At 37.7% G+C, this 24,298-nt stretch overlaps 1 protein-coding gene across 1 annotated transcript; it reads right to left on the bottom strand.

The window, feature by feature from the left end:
* Positions 1–2,245: 2,245 nt before the first annotated feature.
* LOC133836209 (filaggrin) lies at positions 2,246–22,810 on the bottom strand. Its single transcript, XM_062266569.1, is given in 15 exon segments — positions 2,246–3,245; positions 3,306–3,460; positions 4,095–4,218; positions 4,281–4,397; positions 4,462–4,642; positions 4,708–4,851; positions 4,920–5,768; positions 5,835–7,002; positions 7,067–7,220; positions 7,222–7,453; positions 9,031–9,199; positions 9,260–9,372; positions 9,492–9,928; positions 20,928–21,018; positions 22,305–22,810. Coding segments are annotated over 15 exon segments (4,179 nt in total). The 5' UTR covers positions 22,325–22,810; the 3' UTR covers positions 2,246–3,020.
* Between the last annotated feature and the right edge of the window lie 1,488 nt (positions 22,811–24,298).

The raw sequence follows: 24,298 nt of genomic DNA, 5'->3' as shown, positions 1-24,298 counted from the left end.
AACAGTTTTCATTTATTGTAGTTGTAAACAAATTAAAATCACCAATAAGTTCTCACTAGTTTGCGGCTAACACCCCGCTACCCCCGAGAACTTTCCACCCCGCTTCAATCTACAAATGCTGTCATCACCATCGCTTTGATTGAGTAATCGAGTTGGTGTTACGATTTGAGCCTCTGGTTACCGTTTTTTTACTTTATTTTTTTTTTCACATTTTTGGCTTTTGGGACTTTCGAAACAATTTATGCGTTTGTACAACTGATTTAGCTAAGGTGCGGGAATGTTGAAGGGGCTTGAGGTGGTGTGGCACTCTCTTATCAGGCGTATTCGGGGTCCCCTTAAAGCCTTTGAGATGATGGATTACTTTTGATTTTGGGCAATGCGTATGCGATAAAATATACAGAATAAATGCGCCTAATTGTTGTTATTGTTATTTACTCGCTACCTGAGTCCAAATATTGTTTTCAGGTCGTCGTTATATCTTTTTAGATATCTCCGTTTAGTGGGTGCGCTCTTCAAAATCACAGTTAGCATGCAATATATTTTCGAATGGGGGAAATAATATCAATTTAAGAAGTTGCTTTTTATATGAGCATGTTTATCGAAAAATGTGGTTTTAGTTGAAATAACTGCAGGTAATAATTTGATATTTTCATTTAATATATGTCACTTGTCTTTCGAATTCTATTTTAAGAAATGTGTCTTCACGCATTACGGGCAATTGCAAAAACGATAAGCTTCTAGTTCCAATAAATAATAAAAGTGAATAGGCTTGTTAAGCAATAAAAGTACACAGTATAACTATATAAAGCAAAATGATTCTATTACAATCAACTTGGGGGTATTTCTCTGTTCCCCATTTCGGGGAACAATACTCAGACTTGATGATTCAAATTAACAATCAACGCATTTGGCCATTAGATAAAAAATATATATGTGAAATCGCATGTATTCATGCTCATAAATAAATGTATATTGAAATTGTTGGCATTTGGGCTTATAAGCATGATAATTTCATTGTCGAATACTTAACGTTATGAATGAATGCGCGAACGTCAACGATAATATTTTTCAATGATATCGAAACTAAATAATTCCCAAATAAATTCACAAACCGACAACTAAGAAGTGTCTTAAGTTGTTTAAAATTCGAGCACATTAAGCAAGGTACTGCGATCAAATTTTGAATATTATCAATATTTGAAGGTTTCAACAATTTTTGACACTTTTGCTAAGTTCAAATGGACTTGTATAACTTTCACATAACTCTTTTGTATTTCATGCAAAGATGAAATTCTACGCATTTGAGAAAATTCGATTCGATTTTGCACACGTTTCCATTTTCGGATTTTCCAATCGCATGAATCACAATTAATATTTAATGTGATTATGGGCATTGAATGGTATGACAATCGTTGCCTTCAAGATTGCTGCATATACAAGCCCCAAAACTGTACTTAAACAAATTACCAAATAATGAACCTTGATAACGAAACCGAAAAAGAATAACGAAAATTGTAAATTGTATCGAATCGAATGAAAATGGAATTCGACAAAAAGCCGAATAAACATTGGGGCATGATAAATGCACTCCGATTCGGAGAATGGATCGTTGTCGGTGTCCCAAATAGTTGGCAAATAAATGATAATGGTTTGTCAGAGTGTGGCTTAAGATCGTCAAGTGACACTAAATTATTAGCAATTATCAGAGACGAACGGTTCGTAACGACTTTAAAATTGGGCATACATTCGCAGTCCAATAATAATGTTCAAAAAAGAAGAGCTCCTTCAATTTATTAGGTGTCTCAATTTTGAGCCGGGCCAAATGTGTGATAAGAACCTTCAAAAATACGATTCTTGATAGACAGGCTATGATAATTGACTTGTTTTTGGGGGCTTTGACGATCGTCGGGGAAAAGGAAAGTACCCAATACATCAAAGTTCAATCATTAATGTTAAGAAATTAATATTTTGGCTCTTTATTTAACTTTATTCATTCTCATGCTCCGTATCTCTCGATCTCCAATTTTCATCGTGTTTTACATACATACGTACATATTTATATATGTTCAATTGGGGGTTTTCCAATCAGATTCTATATATATCTTTGCTGGTTCTTACAGTTTGTTATCATAATATTAATTAATATGTGTAAATCTGTATACTAGTTAATTAAATTGTTGCGCAGCTTTCGAATTTATCAATAAATTAATTGTGTTATCTTTTCTTTAATGCATACGAATAAATATATTTTTGTTTTTTATTTTTATTATATATAGCACTAAATTTCTGCATGTAATTTATAAGCAGTTTTATTTCATAATTTTCATCCAATTATTGCATTCGCTTTTGCTTACAGTACATTTATTTATATTTAATATGTATATTTTTGTATTAATTTAAATATTTATATGCTTCACATGTTGTTCAAGGTTTCATTGATTTGAGAGTTACTTTGAGTTTGAGTATTTTGCTTTTTGTTTCCTGCGTGAAATTTCATAAAACGAAACGCGAAATAAATAAATTAAACTACAATTTCACACATAACTAGGCATGCACACATTAAGTTTACATTTAACAGTTTTCTCTTGATTTCGCTCTGTATTTGTGTTCGATTAAAGTTTTTGGTTTTTTTGGTTTGAAAAGCACTACGCGTTACAATGCTGACAATTCTGAGTATTTGTTGCTGTTTTTTGTTGTTGTTGTTGTAAATGTGCGACCTAAGTATACCCAAAATATAGATTGAATCATTTGATAGCAGTTAGTAAGAAAATTCGAGTAGCAAAATTATTATAAGTAGTTAAATTTAGGAGTTAGTTAGGAGCTGTGTTTGATACTCAATTGGCATTTCATTTTCATTGCTTCATTTAAGGTCAAGTTGAAGTTTCAAGTTGCATAGGTAAGTATGTAATTAAGTTAGGATAGGTTAATAACGTTTACATATATGTGTTTGTAGGGATTTTCTCATTTTTTGTATTTTTGGTTAGTTTCCTTTACACCTAAGCGCTGCAGCTGTCAAAGCTCTAAACCAGATTGGCCACATGTGCTGTGTCCATGTGCTGTATCAAGACGTGTATAAAGGACATCTCTTTGCGTGCATTCTCCAGTATCACCTTGGGATCATCTGAAGTGCAGCGTAAACAATTTGGCGCGAATACCATGGCCAGATTCGATGAATCCATTTTTGTGCAGCTAACAACCTCTGGATTCGAGAATTGTTGCAGAAAGTGTATTAAATACGTTAGGACCTGTTGAAGAATTTTAATAATTTAATCCTTTTTTTAAATTCAAATGTTTTCTCTACTCACCAGTTGATTAATTTGGGGCAACTTATTAACTATTTCTTTGGCTTTGTCGGGATCCTCAGTGTTCACGCAATCCTCGTAATAATCATCGGGTATAAGCGGATCGTACAGTTCGCGATACCATAACTTAAGTAGACTAGCGGGCGCATGGGCATCAACTGAGAAAGAAAAACAATTTTAGTTAATGAAAATTCGATAATTATATTCTGTTTGCTGGTGTGCTTGGATTAATAAAACTCTGGTGGAAAGAATTCAACCATCCCACATAATTTCACTGGTTTGTCCTATAGTAAAGTGTGCATCTTTTGCCTGAAATCCCCAGTATTGGGGACTCGTCCCTAGGATTGAGTCAGTCCATAAACAACTTTTGATTTTTGTTTTCATAGTTTAAATTGGAATATTCATATTAGATTTCTGCATTATCGTAGTAGACTATTATTACTAAACCTTTCTACTCTACAAATACTACAACAAATAAGTTTTGCTGTTCCGTTCAGAACCACTAGGGATTATCTTCATCTCTTTATTCCACATAGAGCTACTAACTATGTTTGTAATAATCCTTCAGTATTCTGTATTACAATAATCTTTATATTTTTCTTTTGTCCATTAGTATAGTATTATTAGTTTATCTCTTTAGTTGTCCAATGTCTTATTAATTGTTCACGGTTCCCGATTAATGCTTAAAAATTGTATTTTGTTTTGTGCGCGTGTCAAGAAGCCCATGTTTGATTTTGGCAGCGCCACTTCGATGGTTCAATAAATAAATAATTAAGCTGCCAATCGACTTACCCATTGTGTTCTTATAATCAGGAACATCCCACCGATCCAAGCGATTCTTCATGCAATTGACTTCATCCACATCGGCGGACACACGAAAAATTCCCTCCGTTTGCTTGCCATTGAGCAAGAGTACCTGGCAATGTATTAAAATTGATTATAGAAATGATGCCTCGATGAAGACTGAACATAACTCACATGCTCCGAAAGCGTGGTTTGTATCCAGGGCAGCTTTCGGAATGGAAACTTGTCCTTTTGCAAATCCATCACTTCAGGCAATGTATTGCCGAACATGCTGTTGCGCAGGATTTGTTGCTAAAAAGTGCGAAAAGGAATGTGTTTATTGAAACTTTGGCCATTTAAACAAGCCTCAACTTACCCGCGCCTGCTCAACTTCATCCTCGGTGGGCTTCTTGGCCAAACGACGTCCACTGCTGCCAATACGATCCAAGCGACGACAGCACACGGTTGCATAATGCGAGATCTGCACGTGAATGGGCCACTTGCACACCTCCAAGAAGCCAGTAGCAAACGAAGGATCACGATGCCGATTCACATAGCTGTTAAAATATAGCAAAAGGTTAATGTACAGCTGACAAAGCAATTTCAATCGAGCTTATCTTACTTGAGAAGCGTGGGTTGAAACGTTGGCGAAGGCGGCACAAAAGAGAGACAAATGGCCATCAGCTCCCAGCCGCGTATCAACGACTCGCGCTTGGGATTCTCCGTGGTCTGGCGACACAGCTGCACGTACAACTCATCCCGTAATCTGCGACAGCAAAAAGAAAAGAAACTCCTTAGTAAAAGATTGTGTGTCATTGGTTAACTATTGCTTACTGCTGTTGTGGTAGGGATGCTGTGATTATGTCTATGGCCACCGAATTGAGATTCATGCCAACGCGCGCCTTGCGATCTCCCATGTAGATTTGCACCAACTTGAACAACTCAATGGCCGTCTTTTTGTCCGCTTTGTCACGCGACAGTGCCAACATGGGTCGACCAATGGCCTCCGCCGTCCAGCTGAGCATGTCACGCACAGAGGCCTTCTTGCGGAAGATGCCCTTCGAATGGAGATTCATATTGTCGGCGGCAAACTTCTCGATATCACATTCCTTCATGCAGGCCAGCATTGGAGCGCCAGGTGCACGCTCGCTGGGCGGAAAGATCTGCTGGATGGTGGGTTTAAGTGATGGCGGTGCCAGCTTATGATTGCCACCACGGCTGAGACTGCTGATGACAGCCGACTGGGCTGCATGGGCCGATGGCAGCTGCGGTTGATGCGGCGCCAGCTGCTGCTGCTGATTGGCATCTTCTTTGGTTAACTGACCGGCGACTAGACGTGAGATTTGACGATTGGGCGAGGGCAATGTCTGCGATTGCTTTTGCTTGGCACTGGACGCATCGTTCGGATCCAAATGCAATTGCTGCTGATGCGGTGGCGCCACCGGCGGTGGCCCCAAGCCATGCCCGTGACCATGTCCATGGCTGGCAAACGGGTACGAGGGCGTATTCGAATACAGCTGCTGATTGTGCTGGTTGTACTGATGGCCCTGGCCCACAGACGACGATGGACTGTGCGAGACGGTGTCGTAGTATGAGATCTGATAGCGTGGCTTTGGCTTTGGCGCCGCAGCTGGTTCCGTGTTGCCACCAATGCCCTCCAGCACAGCCTCCACGTTGTCGGAACTGCCACAAAAGAGAAACAAAAAAAAAATTAGCTGAAGCTCCAAAGTTGGCAACTATTTCACTTACATATCTTCGCGTCCAGCTGGATCGTAGGGTGGATACTGATAAGCGTAGTAGGAGACGCTGTCGCCCATGTTAGCATAGTCATCGATCATACCATAGTTGTGCTCCAAGTAACCGCCATGGGTATCAGAGCCGCCATCCGAGTCCTCGTTGTCCGGCTCATGGCCCGACAGCGAATGCTCCGACTGACTATCCGAGTGATACGAGTCCGAGTCACCACCGCCCTCGCCATCGCCATAATCGTAGCGATTGAATAGTTTCGCCTGCTCAAGAATGTAGTGCTTGAGCTTTGTCAGATGCGGCATCTCCTGGCCACAGTTGCTGTACAATGGCGAAATGTTGCCATTGTCGTACTCCACATCGCTGTTGTCAGGCTGCAAGTGCTGCTGATAATGATGCGACGACGATGTGTTCTTCGAGCGACGCGAATCACGCTTCTCCCCACTGCCGCTTTGGAGAGGATAATAGCCACGTTTGTCCAGACTCGAGCTGGCGCTGTGCCGCAGCGATCCCTGTCCAGGATAGTGATGCGATTGCGAGCGATTCGCTGTGGAGTTGTTGGACTTCTGACGTCGCGCTGCCGAATCGTTGGAGCCACGCGACGAATGCGTTAACATGCCCAGATTGTCGGAGCCAGCGCTGGGCGAGATGGGTGCCCCCTTGCTCAACGACATGCGCTCCAAGCTGAGCAGATCCAGCGTCGAATTGGGCGGCTCGTCGAGCCGATGCGAATGCTGCAGCTGCAGCTGTGGCGGCGGATTCGTGGCGCTCGTCTTGGCCTGTCGGGAACTCTTCGTCTGCGGACTAATCGGACTCTGCGGACTGGAGTCGCTCGAGTGCTTCTTGTGGCCACTGCTGCCACTTCCAGCTGTGCTGGTTGCCGTGTTGCTGCCACTGGCCCCACCGCCCCCACTGCCGTGACCTTTGGCATTCGTTGTGTGGCGGCGTCGCGACTGCGGAGTATTCTCCACAGACTTGAAGTACTTCTCATGCATTGAATCATCGCTGGCCGCTCCACCGCCTCCTCCTCCGCCGCTGCCAGCCGCTGTGCTGCCATTCGCCTCGGCGCTGCTCTTGCGATATGATTTGCTGTGATGTCCTGCGGCGGCAGGATTAATCGACGAGGACATGAAGCTGCCAGAGCGCGCTAGCGACACTTTGTATTCGCGATCTGCAAGCAAGTAAATCGATTTAAAATTCCATTTGAAGGGAGTATATCTTTAGGTTTTAATTACCTGCCATAGCTGCACCAAAGGATTTTCCCGAACCTGCCACACTTCCTCCTCCACCTGTCGAACGCTGTGCGTTGCGTTGTTGTTGCTGTTGCTGATGCTGCTGTTGTTGTTGCTGCTGCTGTTGTGCGTAGTTGTATTGACGATCGGCATCGGGGGGAGATTTTCTTCTTCTGCGCCTGCGGCGTATGTATCGAATGCGTGGGTGAGGCAATATCGGATGACTTGGAGGAGCAATAGCCCTGCATGTGGCTGGGCAGAAGCTGATGATCAAAGTACTTATTGCTGCTGCTGCTGTCACCGATCACACTACCACCAACATAGGATGAGGACGAGGACGAGCCATGCGGTAAATTATGCGAGCTTGTGCTTTCTTGCAACATTTCAAAGCTGATGTCGTAAAGATACGGCGCGAGATAGCGAGAGAAGAGAAACACAGGGGACCACAAGTGCGGGGGAGAAACAGATGAGATTTTTTAATGCGAGATGTTTCTATTCCATATGTGTGCATATGTGTGGGTGTGTGTGTGTAAGTGAAAGCCATAAAAGCGTGTGTATGTGTATGTGTGTGAAAATGTGTTGCAATTGAGACCTATCGAAAGTGGATTCCCCAAAGACTTAAATGTAACATTGCACTTAAGCGTATCTAAAACTAGCTGAAACAATCTGCTTGAGAAGCATGACACAAATTTGTTATAAATTCGGCACATTATTATTAAATTATTAATTCACTAACATGAAATTAATAAAGCGATTTCCTAGCAAAACATATTTATCTTTGATATTTCCAACCAAGTCACAAAATTAAGTAATATTCAGTTACTAAAACGCGAAAATTATTATAATAACTTTAGTTACTTCGCTAGAAATATTTATCAAGTCTAAGATCAATGGGAGTTTTAGAATGTTGCTTCATTCCTAACGAAACTGTTTATGAGTCTGATAGCAAAGATAGAACAAGTTTAAAGCACCTATGCATGTGGATATGTACTATCTATAATCCTACAAACGGTATTCTTTCTCTTCAAATAAATATGAAGCTACTTGGAAAGTTCATTACAAATAAATAAATTGCTTAACAAACAAAACAATTAAGAAAGCTACAGTTGTGTGTGCTCGACAGTGAGATGCCCGCTACGCATTTTAAAATAAAAGGAAGACAGTGCAGTATTATTTTTAAAGAAGGGAATATTTGGAATATTAATGAAGTAATACATTCGACTGACAATATGGTATATTTTGACTACCATATTAGCCAAAATATACTAGATTGTCAGCTGAAGCAGCTAAAACCTGATTGCAGTAGGAGTAATTTGCCATAAAGAAGTGTTTCATAAATAGCTTAAACAATTTTTATCTGATCGCAATCAAATTCTCAGGAATCTAATTGTTTTTGCCTATACCAAACATCAAAATTAGACTTGTTATTCGATTTTTTCTGATTTGTGGATTGATTGAAAGAAACTTGATCTTCTTGCATACATTACTAGTGCTGTCGAAAATTATAACTCTATCTTTTATAGTCTCTAAGATCTACGTGTTCATACGGACAGACAGACAGACGGACATGGCTATATCGTCTTGGCTGTTGACACTGATCAGGAATAGGAGATGCCCTCTTCTGTCTGTTAAATACATTTCCTAAGGGCACAAAATTATAATACACTTCTATTAATTGGGTAGCGGGTATAAAAATAACATTCTACGTTCTTAATTTCAAGACTAGCATGATGTCATTATGACTTTTGCATGGTTTGTGTTATCTACATTAATGCTAAATCCCACATGAAACTAAGATTAATTTTATACCCACATCAAGCATAGAATATTTACCCTACACACTGTGTTTTCTACATTAATGCAAAGCCAGTTGCTACTCTTATTAAATATTGCACATACGCCGTGTAGTGCAAGCTCAAGAAAACAACCCCATCCCACTAATATCCTTCTGCGATAGTTGAACTTACGCGCCATTATCCTTGCCAGAGCGTTGCTGCTTCTGCAACGAGCCCAGACGCAGTCCATCATTGGGCAAGGCGGCGCCATTGGACGCATCGTTGAAGCGTCGATAGCCGTGGGCGCTGGAGAGACTCGAGTCGCTCGACTTGCCCGACTCCTTGTAGTGATTGCACGAGTCTGTGAAGTACATTAGAATGAGTCACAATGACGTCAGCTGCTGCTACTTCTTCTGCTTACCTTGCGAACGTCGAGAGCCATAGCCTTGTTGTTGCTGTTGTTGTTGCTGCTGCTGCTGCTGGGGCAGTGATTGTTGCATGTCCATTGAACGGGATGAGTCACCAGTGCCGACGCTGCACAACAACGAATAACGAACAACGTACAACGAAAACAAAAGATGCCCAAGTGTAAAGTAAATAAATAATGCTGAATTTTAAACAAAGAGCAAGTGCTTTCGCTTTGCTTTGCTTACCGAAAACTTTGTCGGCCTCGTGGACTAGAGATCATTTCGTTGCCAGTGACGGAGCTGCTGAGTTTCTCCTCCGAGCTGGCCACTGTGCCATTGCCGCCACTTGCCCGCTGGCCACGCCCCTTCTTATTGGCCGCCGACATGGGCGAAGATTGTTGTTGCAATTGCTGTTGCTGCTGCTGCTGCTGTTGTTGCTGTTGGTGTTGGGGATGCTTTTGCAGCGATGACGATTGCTTCTGGGGCGTCGTCTGCTCCCGCCGCTCACTGGGATCGGTGTTCTGTTTGAGCGTCTGCAGCTTGGCCAGCGGAATAATATCACACTTGCTCGGCCGATGCCACACGGTCTTCTGCGTGGCCGCATTGTAGTAATAGAAGCGTTGCGTATTTGTATCAAACAGTTCCCACCACTGCGATGAGTCGGTGCGCTTAATTGGCACATCCTGTAACGAGAGCACGAGAAATGGAAATGGAACCGAATCCAAACGAATCATAAGCAAATCACATCATATAAATGCGTTTATCAATTCTCAGCTCTCAGTGTGTTTGTGTGTGGGAGGTGTCATAAATAATTATGTGTGTGTGGAACGTGTTGAAATTGTCATGTGTTTGCATTACTTCAACGCAATCACATAATTGCAATAATTCATTTATTATTAGATGGTAACATTGCCTAATGAATATGGAGCAGACTCCAATTAGACATTTCTTTATTTAAATACTAAGATCAATTGACTCATATTTTAAAACGTATTTCTACTAATTATGATTAAATTCATCAATGTCAAGCTTAAGACGTCATTCTCCATAACTGCACATTTCATGTTGCAATAAGTTTTTAATAATAACTATTATCCATGGAATCATAAATTTATCAAAATTTTAATATATCAGAAGATTCTTGATTTTGTGTTTTGTTTGTTTTTAATTCTTATTCGCTTCCGAAGTTTTTCTTTTTAAAATTATGATAATAATATAATTCATGATAATACAATATACCAAATATATATATACTGAAAAATATTGAAATATACTATATTTGGTATATCAATATACCACAACATTCAAAACACGTCATTGCGTTTAAAATATACCAGCAATCGTTTTCAGGCATTAAAAAAAATTTTTCTTAAATAACTTCTTCCAAGTTTTTACGAATCAAATATGCAGTTTTATTATTTATTACGATTGTTATTCATTTGCGGAGGTGGAAGTTGGCGAGGGAAAAATCTAAAACAAACTTGATCTGCGTGCTACAATAACAAATGCTGTAAAAAATTCTTAGCTCAAGACTAAGGACAGAATTATTTGTATTGTCTTTATCAAATTACCTACGTAAAAAAACGTATGCCAGAAAAAATAATAATGTCATCCCTCAGTAAATTATTTCCAAATAATTTGAAATTCATGGAAATGAGCGCAATACAATGCTCAGTCAATATTATGATATGCCAACTTCAGCATCAGCACAAAGTTAATTAAATTTTCACAGATTTTTCTGCAGATCAAATATCTCCTGTTCACTTTAATTGTCTCTTTAAAATGTAAACATTATTTTTCGCAGCAGGGCCATGTGATAATTTTTCGTGTTTATTTACACTTTGGAATTTAAAAATGCCCTCGATAATCTTAATTGTTAATTATAATTAATTTATTTTATGACATATTTCGAATGTTATAGTATATCGATATACCAAATATAGTCATTTTTGATATACATATATGGGCATTTCCAAAATCGCGCACGGGACATTCGTACGCGTTCAAAGTAAAACACGGCAAAAGGAAACGTTTTTTTTCAACTGAAACGCTTAATGTACAGCATTTTATTAGCTCTTTCATTGGTGCAAAGATTGATGATGGGTATTTTTCATTTAGAAGATAATTGCAGAAGTCAAGTGATTCGCACGGGACACAAAACGGAAGTGGTTTAAGAGGTCAACCAATTCAAACGCAAATTTCAGCTAATCCAGAGGCAATATTTTAATGCAACTAATTTTAAATTTTTGTGCATTGATGCCTCATTAAGAAGATTATAATTTTTTTCAAAAACGACTTGTATTTTTTTTTTAATTCAATTTGAAGTAAATTCGCACGGGACATCGCGCACGGGACATTTTTACCACCACTATTTTACACCCGCTACCCATAGGGTAGAAGGGTATTATAACTTTGTGCCGACAGGAAATGTATGTAACAGGTAGAAAGAGGCATCTCCGACCCCATAAAGTATATATATTCATGATCAGCGTCAACAGGTGAGACGATCTAGCCATGTCCGTCTGTCCGTCTGTGTGTCTGTGTGTCTGTCCGTATGAACACCTAGATATCACAGACTATAAGAGATAGAGCTATAATTTTTTTTCGACAGCATTTGTTATGTTTGCACGCAGATCAAGTTTGTTTCAAATTTTTGCCACGCCCACTTCCGCCCCCGCAAATCAAAAAGTTTAATAACAATCGTAATTTAATAGCTAGAGTTGCGTATTCTGGTATATAGAATAATAACTATAATAGTTATGATTCCTAAAAATTTGGTTGCGATCAGACTAAGATTGTGGAAGTTATTAAAGAAATACTTTTGTATGGGCAAAAACACCTACTTACTATGGGTCTGAGTTTCTTTGGCTGACAATCTGGTATATTGTGCCGTCTAGGGTATATTTTGAATGCGGTACTATATCGATATACCATATATACCAGTTGGTATATTTTTAGTATTTTTGTTGAATATTTGGTATATTTTGAGAATAATACCGCAAAATATATTGCTTTTTTTCAAAATGGGTAGCGGGTATCTCACAGTCGAGCACACTCGACTGTAGCTTTCTTACTTGTTAATTTTGCGGCAATGCTGCCAACTTACTCCATCATTCATATTGTGTAAATATGAGAGAGGAATAAGTTGGTACTTATGTTGTGTACTTACGGTCGCGCACGGGACAAACTTTAAATGATCACCAAAAATACAAATATTTTTTTCTTCAAATTTTTTTATATATTTACTGCGCGCATAAACTCTGTTTGCAAAAAAAAATTTGATGCAATTCGAACAAGTGATTTGGATTTACTGATAAGAAATGTTGTTTTTCGGTCGCGCACGGGACATTAAAATAAGTGATAATGCAAATCAAAATTTTTACCGTTATTGGTGATCGCATGTTACTTTTTGCGTTCTCTTTCGTTTCTTGCAATCTCCAAATGATTTTACAAAGCAAAAGACAAAGCATAATGCATTTATTTTAGAAGTTGTTATCAAAACAAAATATGCCCTACAAACATCATAATCACAACAGGTGCGTTTGCGGGACTTTGCATTCGAATATTTTGAAATCTATAAATGATAAATGCAAAATTCTTTCAAGTTTATTAAATTTGAATATTTCTTTATGTAACCATGTTGGAAAAAATCATTTTCAAGAAATTTTAATTTTTTGGTCGCGGTGGACCTTTCTGTGGAAATGCCCATATGTAGATTCGGTATATTTTATTATAATTGTAAGAAAGTATATTTTTATCATCTTGCTTGTTAATTATATTACTTAATTATATGACATGTTTTGAATGTTGTAGTATATAGATATAGCTAATATAGTATTTTGTCGATATATAGAGTTGGTAAATGTATTTTATTCGTATCAACTTGTTTGTTTATTATAATCGAGCGCAATTCCATCTCTTTGAGACTTCGACAGCTTTCACTGTCAGATTTGCCAGCGATTACATTTTGGCTTTACATTGAGGGCTACTTTGTTTTGTTGTGTTTGGCTTAATCAGCATATTTGGCCCAGAAATCAGCTTGATCTGTTGGTTTATTGGGGTACTGTGTTGCAGTTGGAGGCCATAATCGTTTCATCATCTCTGAAAAGTGCTTGACAAAACTCGAGTTTACTTTTTCCCGGGCTCTCGGACACAGACGCAGACACAGACACGGACGCGGGTCCAACATTCAGCTTTCAGCTGCATGCGCGTGTTCTTAATTCAGCAGCCTCGTCGTTGTTGCAACAGCAGCGGCAGTAGCAGCAGCAGCCTCGTTATCTCTTTTCTTTTTGCGGAACTCTGCCTGCAGCCTCTCTCTGTCTGTCACGTGGCGCAGAGTCAGGGTTATTTAAACGCTGACCTTGAACTTTTGCTGCAGCTGCGCCCAGGCAACAACACTCCCCCGCTCCCCCCAACTCACCGCTCCACACTTGCCGCACTCGCCACTCGCTCAATGTGGCAACAGTGACGACGGACCGAGACAGGCCCTGACCCAGGCTGCTTTTCTATTTTGCCTCTCTTTTTAATCTGTGACATTGTTGTTGTTGTTGCTGTTTGTGGTCTGATAACGTTAACAATACAACCCAGTCCGCCCACACCCCACACCCCGCCCCCGCCTCCGTTTGTAGCTGTAGCGAGAAGCGTTACACATGCAACTACGTTGAAAGCTTTCAGCTCGGCTGCTTTTCATTTCTGGTTTTCATTTCCATTTCCATTTCGAGCTTCAACTGCGTCGCAAGTTGCATAATTTGTGGGCGCACCCAGAGCGTTGATTGGGACAAGGCTGCAAGCAGCGGCCGCGCCAACGTCATATCATCATCGTTACGCTTTTTGCATTGTTGCGTTTCCCACTGACAGTCTGCCAGCAAAAACGTCAGTCAGTCATTCATCCATTGAGCCGGACAGTCAGATAGACAGCATTTTCACAATAAATGGGCCTATTTCGCTCAGAGGTCTTCCACTTTAATGTCTCCCTCTCTCTCTCTTGCTATCTTTCTCTCGCTCTCCACGTGCTCCCCTTTTTTTGTATACTGCAGCAGCGCGTGCCACATACTGCAAAACGAAGAAGCCACATCAGAAGTAACACAAGCGAGCGATGTGAATGCATCCCAACGAATCATGAATACCCTTTCGATTATTAAATGTGAAGCTAGATATGTTGTCGATAACTACTATCATTACTTTGAAAACTTATTATTGTATGCATTTTATTGAAGAAACTTGTTCTTATCGTTGATTACTGTCATTGCTAATTCAATTTATAGAGTAAGCATTACATTCTATGTAAGTACTTTTACTTATCGATTACTATCATTGTTTACTATATAGAATAAATTTATATTACAATGAACTTTACATTACGAACTAATTACTTATTTTTTATTATTTGAATTATTTAAACATATGAAATAGAGGTGGAGAACTATCGATGGCACTATCGATAGTAGCATACACTAGCAAACAAATGGCTTGACTGCGGCAAAGAATACAAGAATACAAGGCAATATGTCAAAATTTGTATGTGTTTGTATGTTTCAAGTAGAGAGACAGAACTATCGATGGTACTATCGACACTATCCATGGCTCACTATCGATAGTTCTCCACCTCTAAAATGAAGCACACCATTATCGATTCGCTAAACCTGTATGCTCCAAATAAATTTCACCTATGCTATTCAACCTTAATTACCTTAATGAAAAGTGGGCAATGCCCACTCTTCGATTAGAGTATAATAAATAAATGTATCGACTGATGGCAATGTCTCCATACTCTGCTGCTTCTTCTTCTCCTTCTGACACGTCCGCATTTCGGCCTTGTGCGATATTCTGAATATTTTGTAATTATGGAAAAGCAACAACAACAACAACTACGAGAGCAAGAATAATAGAAACAATGAGGCTACATCTTTATCTCATTGATGGAATTTGTGCTGCCTCCATTTATGAAAATGAAATTAGAGCAGCGCACATTGGCTGAATATTTGAGGAAATTCTGTCAAATACTAATATATATATATACGGATTATATTTATATGATGTTCAGGAATCACTTTCGAAAAAACATGGCAAATATTTATAATTATTACTCATGCAAATACTCAACATATGTGACGATGTTATGAATGTATTATATTCATGAGTCAAAGTCAAAGACCGACAAACAAGAGATATTAAAATCTGGAGGCATTAACATTTGACGGACGAAGCTCTTTGATGAGATTTCTGAAGATATTTGAATTATTTCAGAAATGTAAATCATTTGTTAAATTCTGCCGCAATTAATTATACTCTGATGTTTATTATTTTTACTAGAATTTTTTGAAAACATTATCATTAAGTTGTTTTCAGTTTAACTTATTATATTTGAAAAGTATTTCCTGATTGTAGCATTAAATATCAGATCTGGAACAGTGTGCAATGCAAGCGCAACATTTCGTAAAGCTTTACCAAGTTGAAGACTATTTTTAGAGCTTCGATTTATGAGTGAAGCATAAATACAAATTGCTCAAATTCCATTACTCCATTGTACACTTCATGGCTTATGGATAAAGCTATCGTGGCAATTATAAATTCATTAAATTGGTTATTACGAATCTCATTGTTTTCTCTTGTTCGCATTTTAGTGCTTATAGAAAAACAATTTGGCTTTTAATCAGTGGAAAATATAGGTCGAACGCTTTGGCAACAGCCAGAGCCAGAGCCAAAGCTAAAGCACGAGGCACGCACAATTCTAATCAGTGAACGGGGCCGCTTTCATATCAGACAGTGACTGCTCACTGCCTATTGCCGAGGTCAGTGATGGACCCTCCTCCCATTCCCCCTCCATAGCATATATGTATATGTACATCTGTGAATCATATTCACACAGCCAGACGGAAAGCAAACTAAATGAAATGTTCATCAACAGTTTTGCTGCTCTTTTTGTTTATGGCTCAGTTTTATAAATTAGGTCATCATCGATATTAAACAATGGCAGAAAGAAATACAGCACGAGCACAGGCAGAATTAACTCTGGACGATAGCATCTGACTACGACAACTTTAAGAATTTAAATGTGTAAACTGTTGGGGCATTAAACTTGAAGGAATCTCGAACTATTTTGATAAAGCTGATATCGTCTTTGCATAAGAAAAGCTATTAGATAACACAAATTAAGATTAAGGAAGATAAACGATTTTCTTATTTAGTTCTGAAATTGATTGAAGGCAAAACGAAAATTAACTTCACGATGACAATTGTTTCTAATTCCAAATTTACGCTGGTAAATTAATTTTAAAATCATTGCAAATTGAAAATGATTTCCTTTTACGTGGTTTGTTATCTATTGATCGACAGAAACTAATAAATAATATATATTTTATAGATATAATACCCACACAACTTCAAATCACACAACGCATAAACATTGGTAAATCTCACGCTGAGTTCGAACTATTTTTAGAAGGGCACCTGACGGCGGTCGAACAAACTTATCCAATACATTTTTTAATTGCCTTAGTTTGTTAATGAATTAAATTAATGAATCAATGGCGCGTGCACAGTTGACCAACGTGTTTTTATCATAGCTGAAGCTGAAGCTATATATAGAATCTAAATTTGTCCAAATCCCTGTGGATCATGCGGACTAATAGTGAAATCATCAGCTTTACATAAGTATTTAATAGAGCCATATATCAACTGAGTTTCTTAAGACCCCCATATATTCAGTTTCATTGTGGCGTAAGATCTCGCCACATATGAAACCAATTCGATGGCTTAGAACTCGAAATTGAGATCTGTTGCAAGAACCATTTATCGAATTTGAATGACAAATGGCTTTTCTTTGTTCGTTGATTCTTTCGGGGAAACTTTCATTATGATGTTGAGGAACATCGGAATAATTGTTAATTAATATGCATTCAACAAGTCATAAATATTTCCTGTAACTGATTTATTACAAAAACTGCTAAAACTACCTGTAATAACCGAAATCCATTAGCGTTATTTATAAACGTCTAATTGCCATTGTAATTGCCAATCAATTTATGCAGTCCATGCAACAGCCGAATCAACTTCATGAGGCACATAACCCACTTTAGCATATAACAGGAAGCTTCGGAGCCCCAAAACGGCAATGGCGATAACTAAGCAAAGTCAAAAATAAAAGTAAAAACAAATTTGAAATTTTTTGACGATTGCGTAGCACGGCCCCGAACCACAGTCATATACACACATCACTCCACCAACATCCTCAACACACCAAATACCAAATACCAAGTACCATATACCATATAGCAAAGCCACCCCATTTGCTGGGGTATCCAAAAGCACCAAAAGCCTTTTAGCGTCGCCGGCTTTGGTGGCCATTGGATCGGATCGCTTTGGCGGACGCACGTAAATATTATCGCCGCCTCCTTCTCTCCTCGGGCAAGTTTTGTAACACTAAACGAGCGTGTGGGCAACTTTTCTGTGTTGTTTTTTTTCTGTGTGTGTGTTTCTTTTCTTAACCGGAAGTTTTACAAAAGCAAATGAGCAAAAAGTATGAAAAAAGCAACACAGCAAACGAACATTTGAAGGGGAAGTCAGCCAAGAGTGATAATAAAAAGTTTAAAGATAAGTAAATAAGTCAAACTTGCCTGCAACATACCCTAGAATATTTTTCCACTTTTTAAATTTGAATCAATCATGTGAAAAATTAAATTGTATATCCACACTCGAAAAGTCATCAACAAAATATATCATATAATAATAAAATAATTAATAATGTAAATACAATTCTCCAGTTTTTAAAATAAACTACATTAATCAATCTTATTAAAAGTGATATAAGCGTCAACGGAGTTTTCTGACACATTGCACATAATATTTCAAATCGCATTGAAACCAAAATGTATTCAAACTTTAAAATTCATTGCAACAGAAAAAAATCTAAGTCAATTACTTAATTTAGGAAAATCGAAAATAACTAGCCCTAGATATATTTCTTGTGTGTAGTTTTATTTTATTTTAATAAAATAAATACCCTATTTTATTTGCAACAGAGGGTATAACAAATAGACAGTGGACTCAACTTGCTATGCATAAATTTCAAATCACGTACAATGAACGCAGCAATTGTTGTTGCCTTTGTCATCACTGTTGTTGTTGTAGCCGCTGACGCTGCTGGTGACACCAAAAAAGAGCAGCGGCAACAGCAGCAACTTGAAGAAAAGAGAAAAAGAAGCACTGCAGCAACAATTAAAACGTCGACGTCATTAAAACAAAAGGCGGAGAGAGCAAAAAAAAGTTTTGTTGCTAATTTATAATGCCAGTTTGTTGGTGGGCGTGCAAAGAGAGAGTAAAGAAAGAGAGTTCCAGATAGTTTATCTGTGTGTGTGTGTGCGTACGTATTGTATTGCTTTTGTTGTAGTGACTCCGCACGTTGTGCTGCATAAAATGAATAGATTATGTTGTGCAGCTAAAAGGATTCTTCATTCACTTCCTCATAGCAACTCGACAGTAACTGCAGCGACATCTGCGTCGGCGCTGACATCGCTGCTGCAGCCGTCGAATTTAGGGCATGTGTTAGAGCTACGCTCTCTGCAGTGCCAGACATAAAGGTTATAGACACTTAGACATAAGCCTGGGCACCAAGTGCGAATAGAATATTACTTTACAACTGTTTGCAACTCACTATGCGCTAATCAATAAAGAAAATATAAAAACTGTTCTTCATATTTTACCTACTAAGTAAAGCATATTAAAAAGTACAAGATCTACTGAATTGTATTCGTAGTGTATTTAAAGCTGCGACTTGCTTAAACGACGCTTCATTGGGTGCTCACTTCCTGCAAAGCCACGCGGTCACTCAATAAGGGAGAAGTGTGGGCTATGACTCAAAAGAGAGCGAGAGTGACAAAAACCGAAATAACTGGCAAGCACAGACACGCACACACCTCCGCATCAGCAACTTGAACACGCACACGATCGCATGCAAAGAGAGCGCATATAGCAGGCTTCACAGTGTGACTGCTATGACGTACATACAAACATATGCATGTGTATGCATATATGTAGCTGAGAAAAGGGTCGCAATAAATCACAGCATGAAATGGACAATAACAGCCAAGTCGACTTGAGCGAGGGCAAGCGCCGTGTTCTCTTCTTTGCTCTGCGCAATAAGGCGCTGCATGGCATGCCAACCTTTTCATTAAGGACACACGCAAACAGTGAAACGAGGACGCAGTCGAGGACGTTGCAGGGCAACAACAAAATCAATGAAATTTTCACTACTTCCGTTACCGTCAAAGGGAAACTAAGAACAAAAACAACAACAACAACAACATGAAAGCAGTGCACAAAAACCAGAATGAGCGTTTTTTATATGCAGCAGGATGCAGGATTTATTCGTGCCGTGCTGAGCTCTGTTTTTGTTTGTGTTTGAGCTTTTGCTGGCCAGCCATGAAAGGCGTCTAAAGTTATTAGCCTGCGACACCTTTTGCTCTTGCCGCATTAGCCAAACACAGCACATGTCACATGCGACGAGGTGAAAGGACAAAGCAGCCAAAGACGCAATGCAAACAACTCACGGCAACATAATGACATGTCTTTCTGTCCTTAAGCATACTTGTAAGTATGTGTTAAAAAAGCAAAAGTTGAGTTTACTTTAAGAACAGTCCTCATTTTTTTAAAGTTTACTTTTAAACCTCAAATTATTAAATATTAAATTTATATATAAATACTTTTTTATTTTAATTTAATTAAATGTGGTTACATATTGTAATAATAATAAAAAGATAATGGTTAATTAAGAACAGCTTTAAAAACTTTGTCACTATTTTGACGAATTCACTAAATAAAAAAAATCAACGTTCTTTCAATTTTAAATTGTTAACTTCAACAATATAAAAGTTCACTTATTACCCCAATTACAAAGATGGAAAACTATTCTATTAATTATAATTTGTAAATGCATTTATTGCTTTATTTCAAAGGAAATACTCCAAAAGCACATTTCATATATTATTATTCAATTATTAAATGTGAATTATAATTTAATGATAATTTAATGCAATCCGCAAATAGTTTTTTTTTGCCTTCACCCTTATATAAAATTATTGCCCTGTGATGATACCAACAAAAGTTTCGCAAAAAAAAACCCCACAATTTTTTAAATACAATTAATTAACATTGTTCACGCCGTTGATGAACTGGGTCAAACATATTTTCATTTATCTACATAGTATATATTCGTATGTAGACAAGTTGTAAATTTGCAAAACAAGTGACCCATGTCAATTAAGAAAAGAATACGTCGGTGCCGAATGCTAAATACCCTTGTCTTTGTTAAAAAAGTTCCATGCTAAAGAATTCTCTAAATTTGCAATAATTTATTAAAAAGGAAGTCTAATGCTTGCGTTTTTTAATCGCATTTGAATATCTTGCTTGTATTAAATTTTTAATGTGTATTGTAATGTGGGCAAAGTATATACTAATATATATGTATATACTCTATACTCTATTTAAGTATAGAGTACCATATAAAAGACTGATAAAACAAATGAGTTCGTTAGCCTCCAAAACTCTACCAAAAGAGAAAAACAACTGGCATTTGCCAATTAGCGTTCGTTTTATATATGTATTTGTTTGTATGTTTGAGTGAGTAAATAATTAAATTAATTATTGAATGTTATCTCTAAGGCAGCTCATCAGCTCTTCACTTACTTCGGGTGGATCCCAGACACACTCGCCAGTTGTTAGATTGGCATACATGTGCTCCTTGGTGCGCGGCTCGATAATTTCCACCCATTCTATTCTGTAAGGCAGAATAAAAGAGAGAGAGAGAAAGGGAGAGAGATAAAGATTCAGAAATATAGAATGAGTAAGAGAAAACGCGTAACATAAATAAAGATATTAAAATGCAAGATGCGAGTGCTGTTGCTATTTTAAAGTTAAAAGGCATCTCTGGAATGCTGCAGCACACGCAACCAACACATACACATATGTTTATGAGGAACAACAACAACAATTCCAATATTATCATCATTAGCATTAGCTTAAAGAACTTAAAGAATTGGCGCACAAACAGACGACGCATTTCATTCAATGTTTCATTCATTCAATCATTAATGCACCGTACACAAACACACAAAAAAAAACAAAAATAAGCTGCAAAAAACGCCCCAAAATAAAAATACCACCCACAAAAAAAATACCACCCAAATTGCCTTGTGCGTGAGTCGTCGCCTTGCTTGAGTGTGTGCGTGTGCGTGCGAGAATTTGCATTTGTATTTGTATGCGTAGTTGGTTTTCCCCCATTAATTACATGCCTTGGACTCTTTTCTCTGCTTACGCACACACATGCACACACTGGTGTATATTTTGTCAAACATTTTCCGGTTTTTCCTTATTCGACGAAGCTGCAGTTCAGAACGCCGCGCTGTCCTTACACACACACACACCAGCAAGCACACATATATAGACGACGGGCGCGTTCTCTCGCTCTCTCTGTTGCTCTCACTCTCTTCGCATGAGTATTTGAACGGCCGCGGGGCCAAACAAAAACGACGCTTGTTGCCGCGCCTTGCAAGAAAATCGATTTTGCAGGCCAGTTGAGTTGTGCTTAAAAACACCGAAATGCATAAATTTGCAAACCAACTAGAATTAAATTAAGCTACAGAGAGAGAAATGCACACACAACAGGAGCAACCCACACGCACACAAGCGCAACGCACTCACACGCATACGCTTACACAGACAGCTGCGACTGGTGTTCGTCTTCGCCTGGGCTCGCCTTAAAGGGGAGGGGCTCTTGCTCTACTCTCCCCTCAGTTGCATTGCGTACAAAATTTTCGCACTTCCCCCCACACACACACATATATATAGACTCTCACTCACACACAAACGCATACAGTCGCATGCTTTGTTTTAACGCAATCTATTAAGCAAAACAAATTACAATGCGTCTTGTTGTTGTTGCTATTTTAGTTGATTGTTTCTTTCTTAACAACAAATTGTTTACACATTTCGACTTAGTATGCTGCTGTTGTTATTGTTGTTGTTGTTGCTCACAGTGCTCTAGTATAGTGTAACGGCACACACCTTTCACAACTTGAACTCATTTTTTCTACACTTTATTACGCTGGCCCCGCTTTGGCTTTGGCTGCTTCTGCTGTCGTCGTTGTCTCCTTTTGCTATTTCTGCAGCTGCTGCTTCTTCTTCTTATTTGTCGCTTCTTCACTACTTGCACCCCACAAAACTCGCGCACCAAAAAAAACACGAACGAACAACAACTTAATATTTTCCACTACTACTACTACAATACACTTTTTTTCGATTCGGGGGCTGGCACAACGAAATGCAATTTTTCTTTTTCAATTGATTTTTTCTCCCACTCGCACTGCTCTTTTTCACTTCGATTTTGCCACAGACGCGTGGTCAATACTTTCACATTTATGATATAATTTACAGGCCATATTTTCGCTTTGCTTTCCGCTTGCACAAATGCATTTTCTTTTTAAATATTTATGTGCTCGTCGTGTTTATTAATACAAAAATAAATCATCCGCTTTGCATTCACACGCCGCCGACGCTGTTAACGAACTGTAAACGTCAGCTGTTGCCGATTGGGAGGACAATCGATAAGCATGTGCAATCGCAGTTAGCAGTAACATAGCTTTAACATAACTTTTAAACTAACAGAAAGAAACAGATGTTTGCTTTGCTATTAGATATTTATCGATAACCAAATAGTTTCCTTAAGTTTTTCAATTTTCCAATTGGTTACAATGTAGTAGCTATTCCCCATTTGCTCACGTAGAAAAGTATTTGATGCTCCAATTAAATTTACGTTTCTGCTTAATTTTTCCTCCTTATCGTCATTTCTTGTGATTTAAACACTTTAAGGCTGTTAATTTGCTGTTATGTTCGTAAGAGATTTACAAATCAATGTGACCAATATTTCCTGTTTACTAGCGATAAATTTAAACATTTATCAATTTGGTCTCTTGCAACCGTTATTTTAAAACAAACACAGAAACCATTTATTTATTTTACGTTCATCAAATTTTATTGAAATTTTGCGAGTTAATACAAAAACGAAAACTGAAATTATTGCAATTAACATTAAAAACGCCCACTCACCATTATAATGCCATTGAAAAAGATTTGTTTAATACTATGGTTAACTGATTTTTACAATTACTATAAGAGTGTCTCGGTTTTTGTCTACAAAAATGTAAAATAATAGTCACATTTAAAATTGCACAATTCTAGACAAATCTAGACAATGATGTTAGAGTATGACGTACATATTGTTGGAAAATTTGTCATGCATAAAATGTTTTTGATTTTTTATTTTTATGTTTTGTTTTATATTTTTTATTTTGTTGAAATCGGCTCTTGTAATAATTTGGAATAATTATGCTTTTATATGCTTGAAATTTTATTGCATTTTATATAATTAAATATATATAACGTACATCTACATCACGAATCACAGCAAAACTTTATATTATATTTTTTATTTTTTTATTCCTTTTTCATACTTTATGATAAGCATTTGACTTTTTAAGTGTTTTGAAAATATAAACCATTAAAAGTTAGAAAACTAGGCACATTGATTAGTGCCTTTATTAATGAAAGTTTCAGAAAAAGGTGGCAATAAACCAAAGGAGGAGTTAAAGAATGAACTCAAATGATTTGAATTACGAAATTAGCTTGAAAGTGTTGAATTAAGCTGTTTGCTTTTTAGTTCGGTTGATTGAGATTTTATTTGTAAATATATATATATTTTTATACTTGTAGGTAAGTATGTCAGTGCACGTATAAAAGGTATTCAATTCATATCCATGTATATATGTATATATATATATATTTGCTTTTATAATTTTTTCTCTTTTTTTTTTTTTGTTTATTATAACGTTTTAGTTTTTTTGTTTTTTTTTGTATTTATTGTGACAAAAAAATAAACATTTCTTTCTACTAATAAAATTCTAGAAAAGCACAACACCTTTTATAATGGTCTTTTGGAAATACCATTTACATTTATGTAGATTAAAAATAAATACACACACATTTTACATACATATATATAT

Source organism: Drosophila sulfurigaster, chromosome 2R, assembly GCF_023558435.1.
Source record: "Drosophila sulfurigaster albostrigata strain 15112-1811.04 chromosome 2R, ASM2355843v2, whole genome shotgun sequence".
NCBI lineage: Eukaryota > Metazoa > Arthropoda > Insecta > Diptera > Drosophilidae > Drosophila > Drosophila sulfurigaster.
Note: the sequence above shows the minus strand (reverse complement) of the source record. Positions and strands in the feature narration are given on the sequence as shown.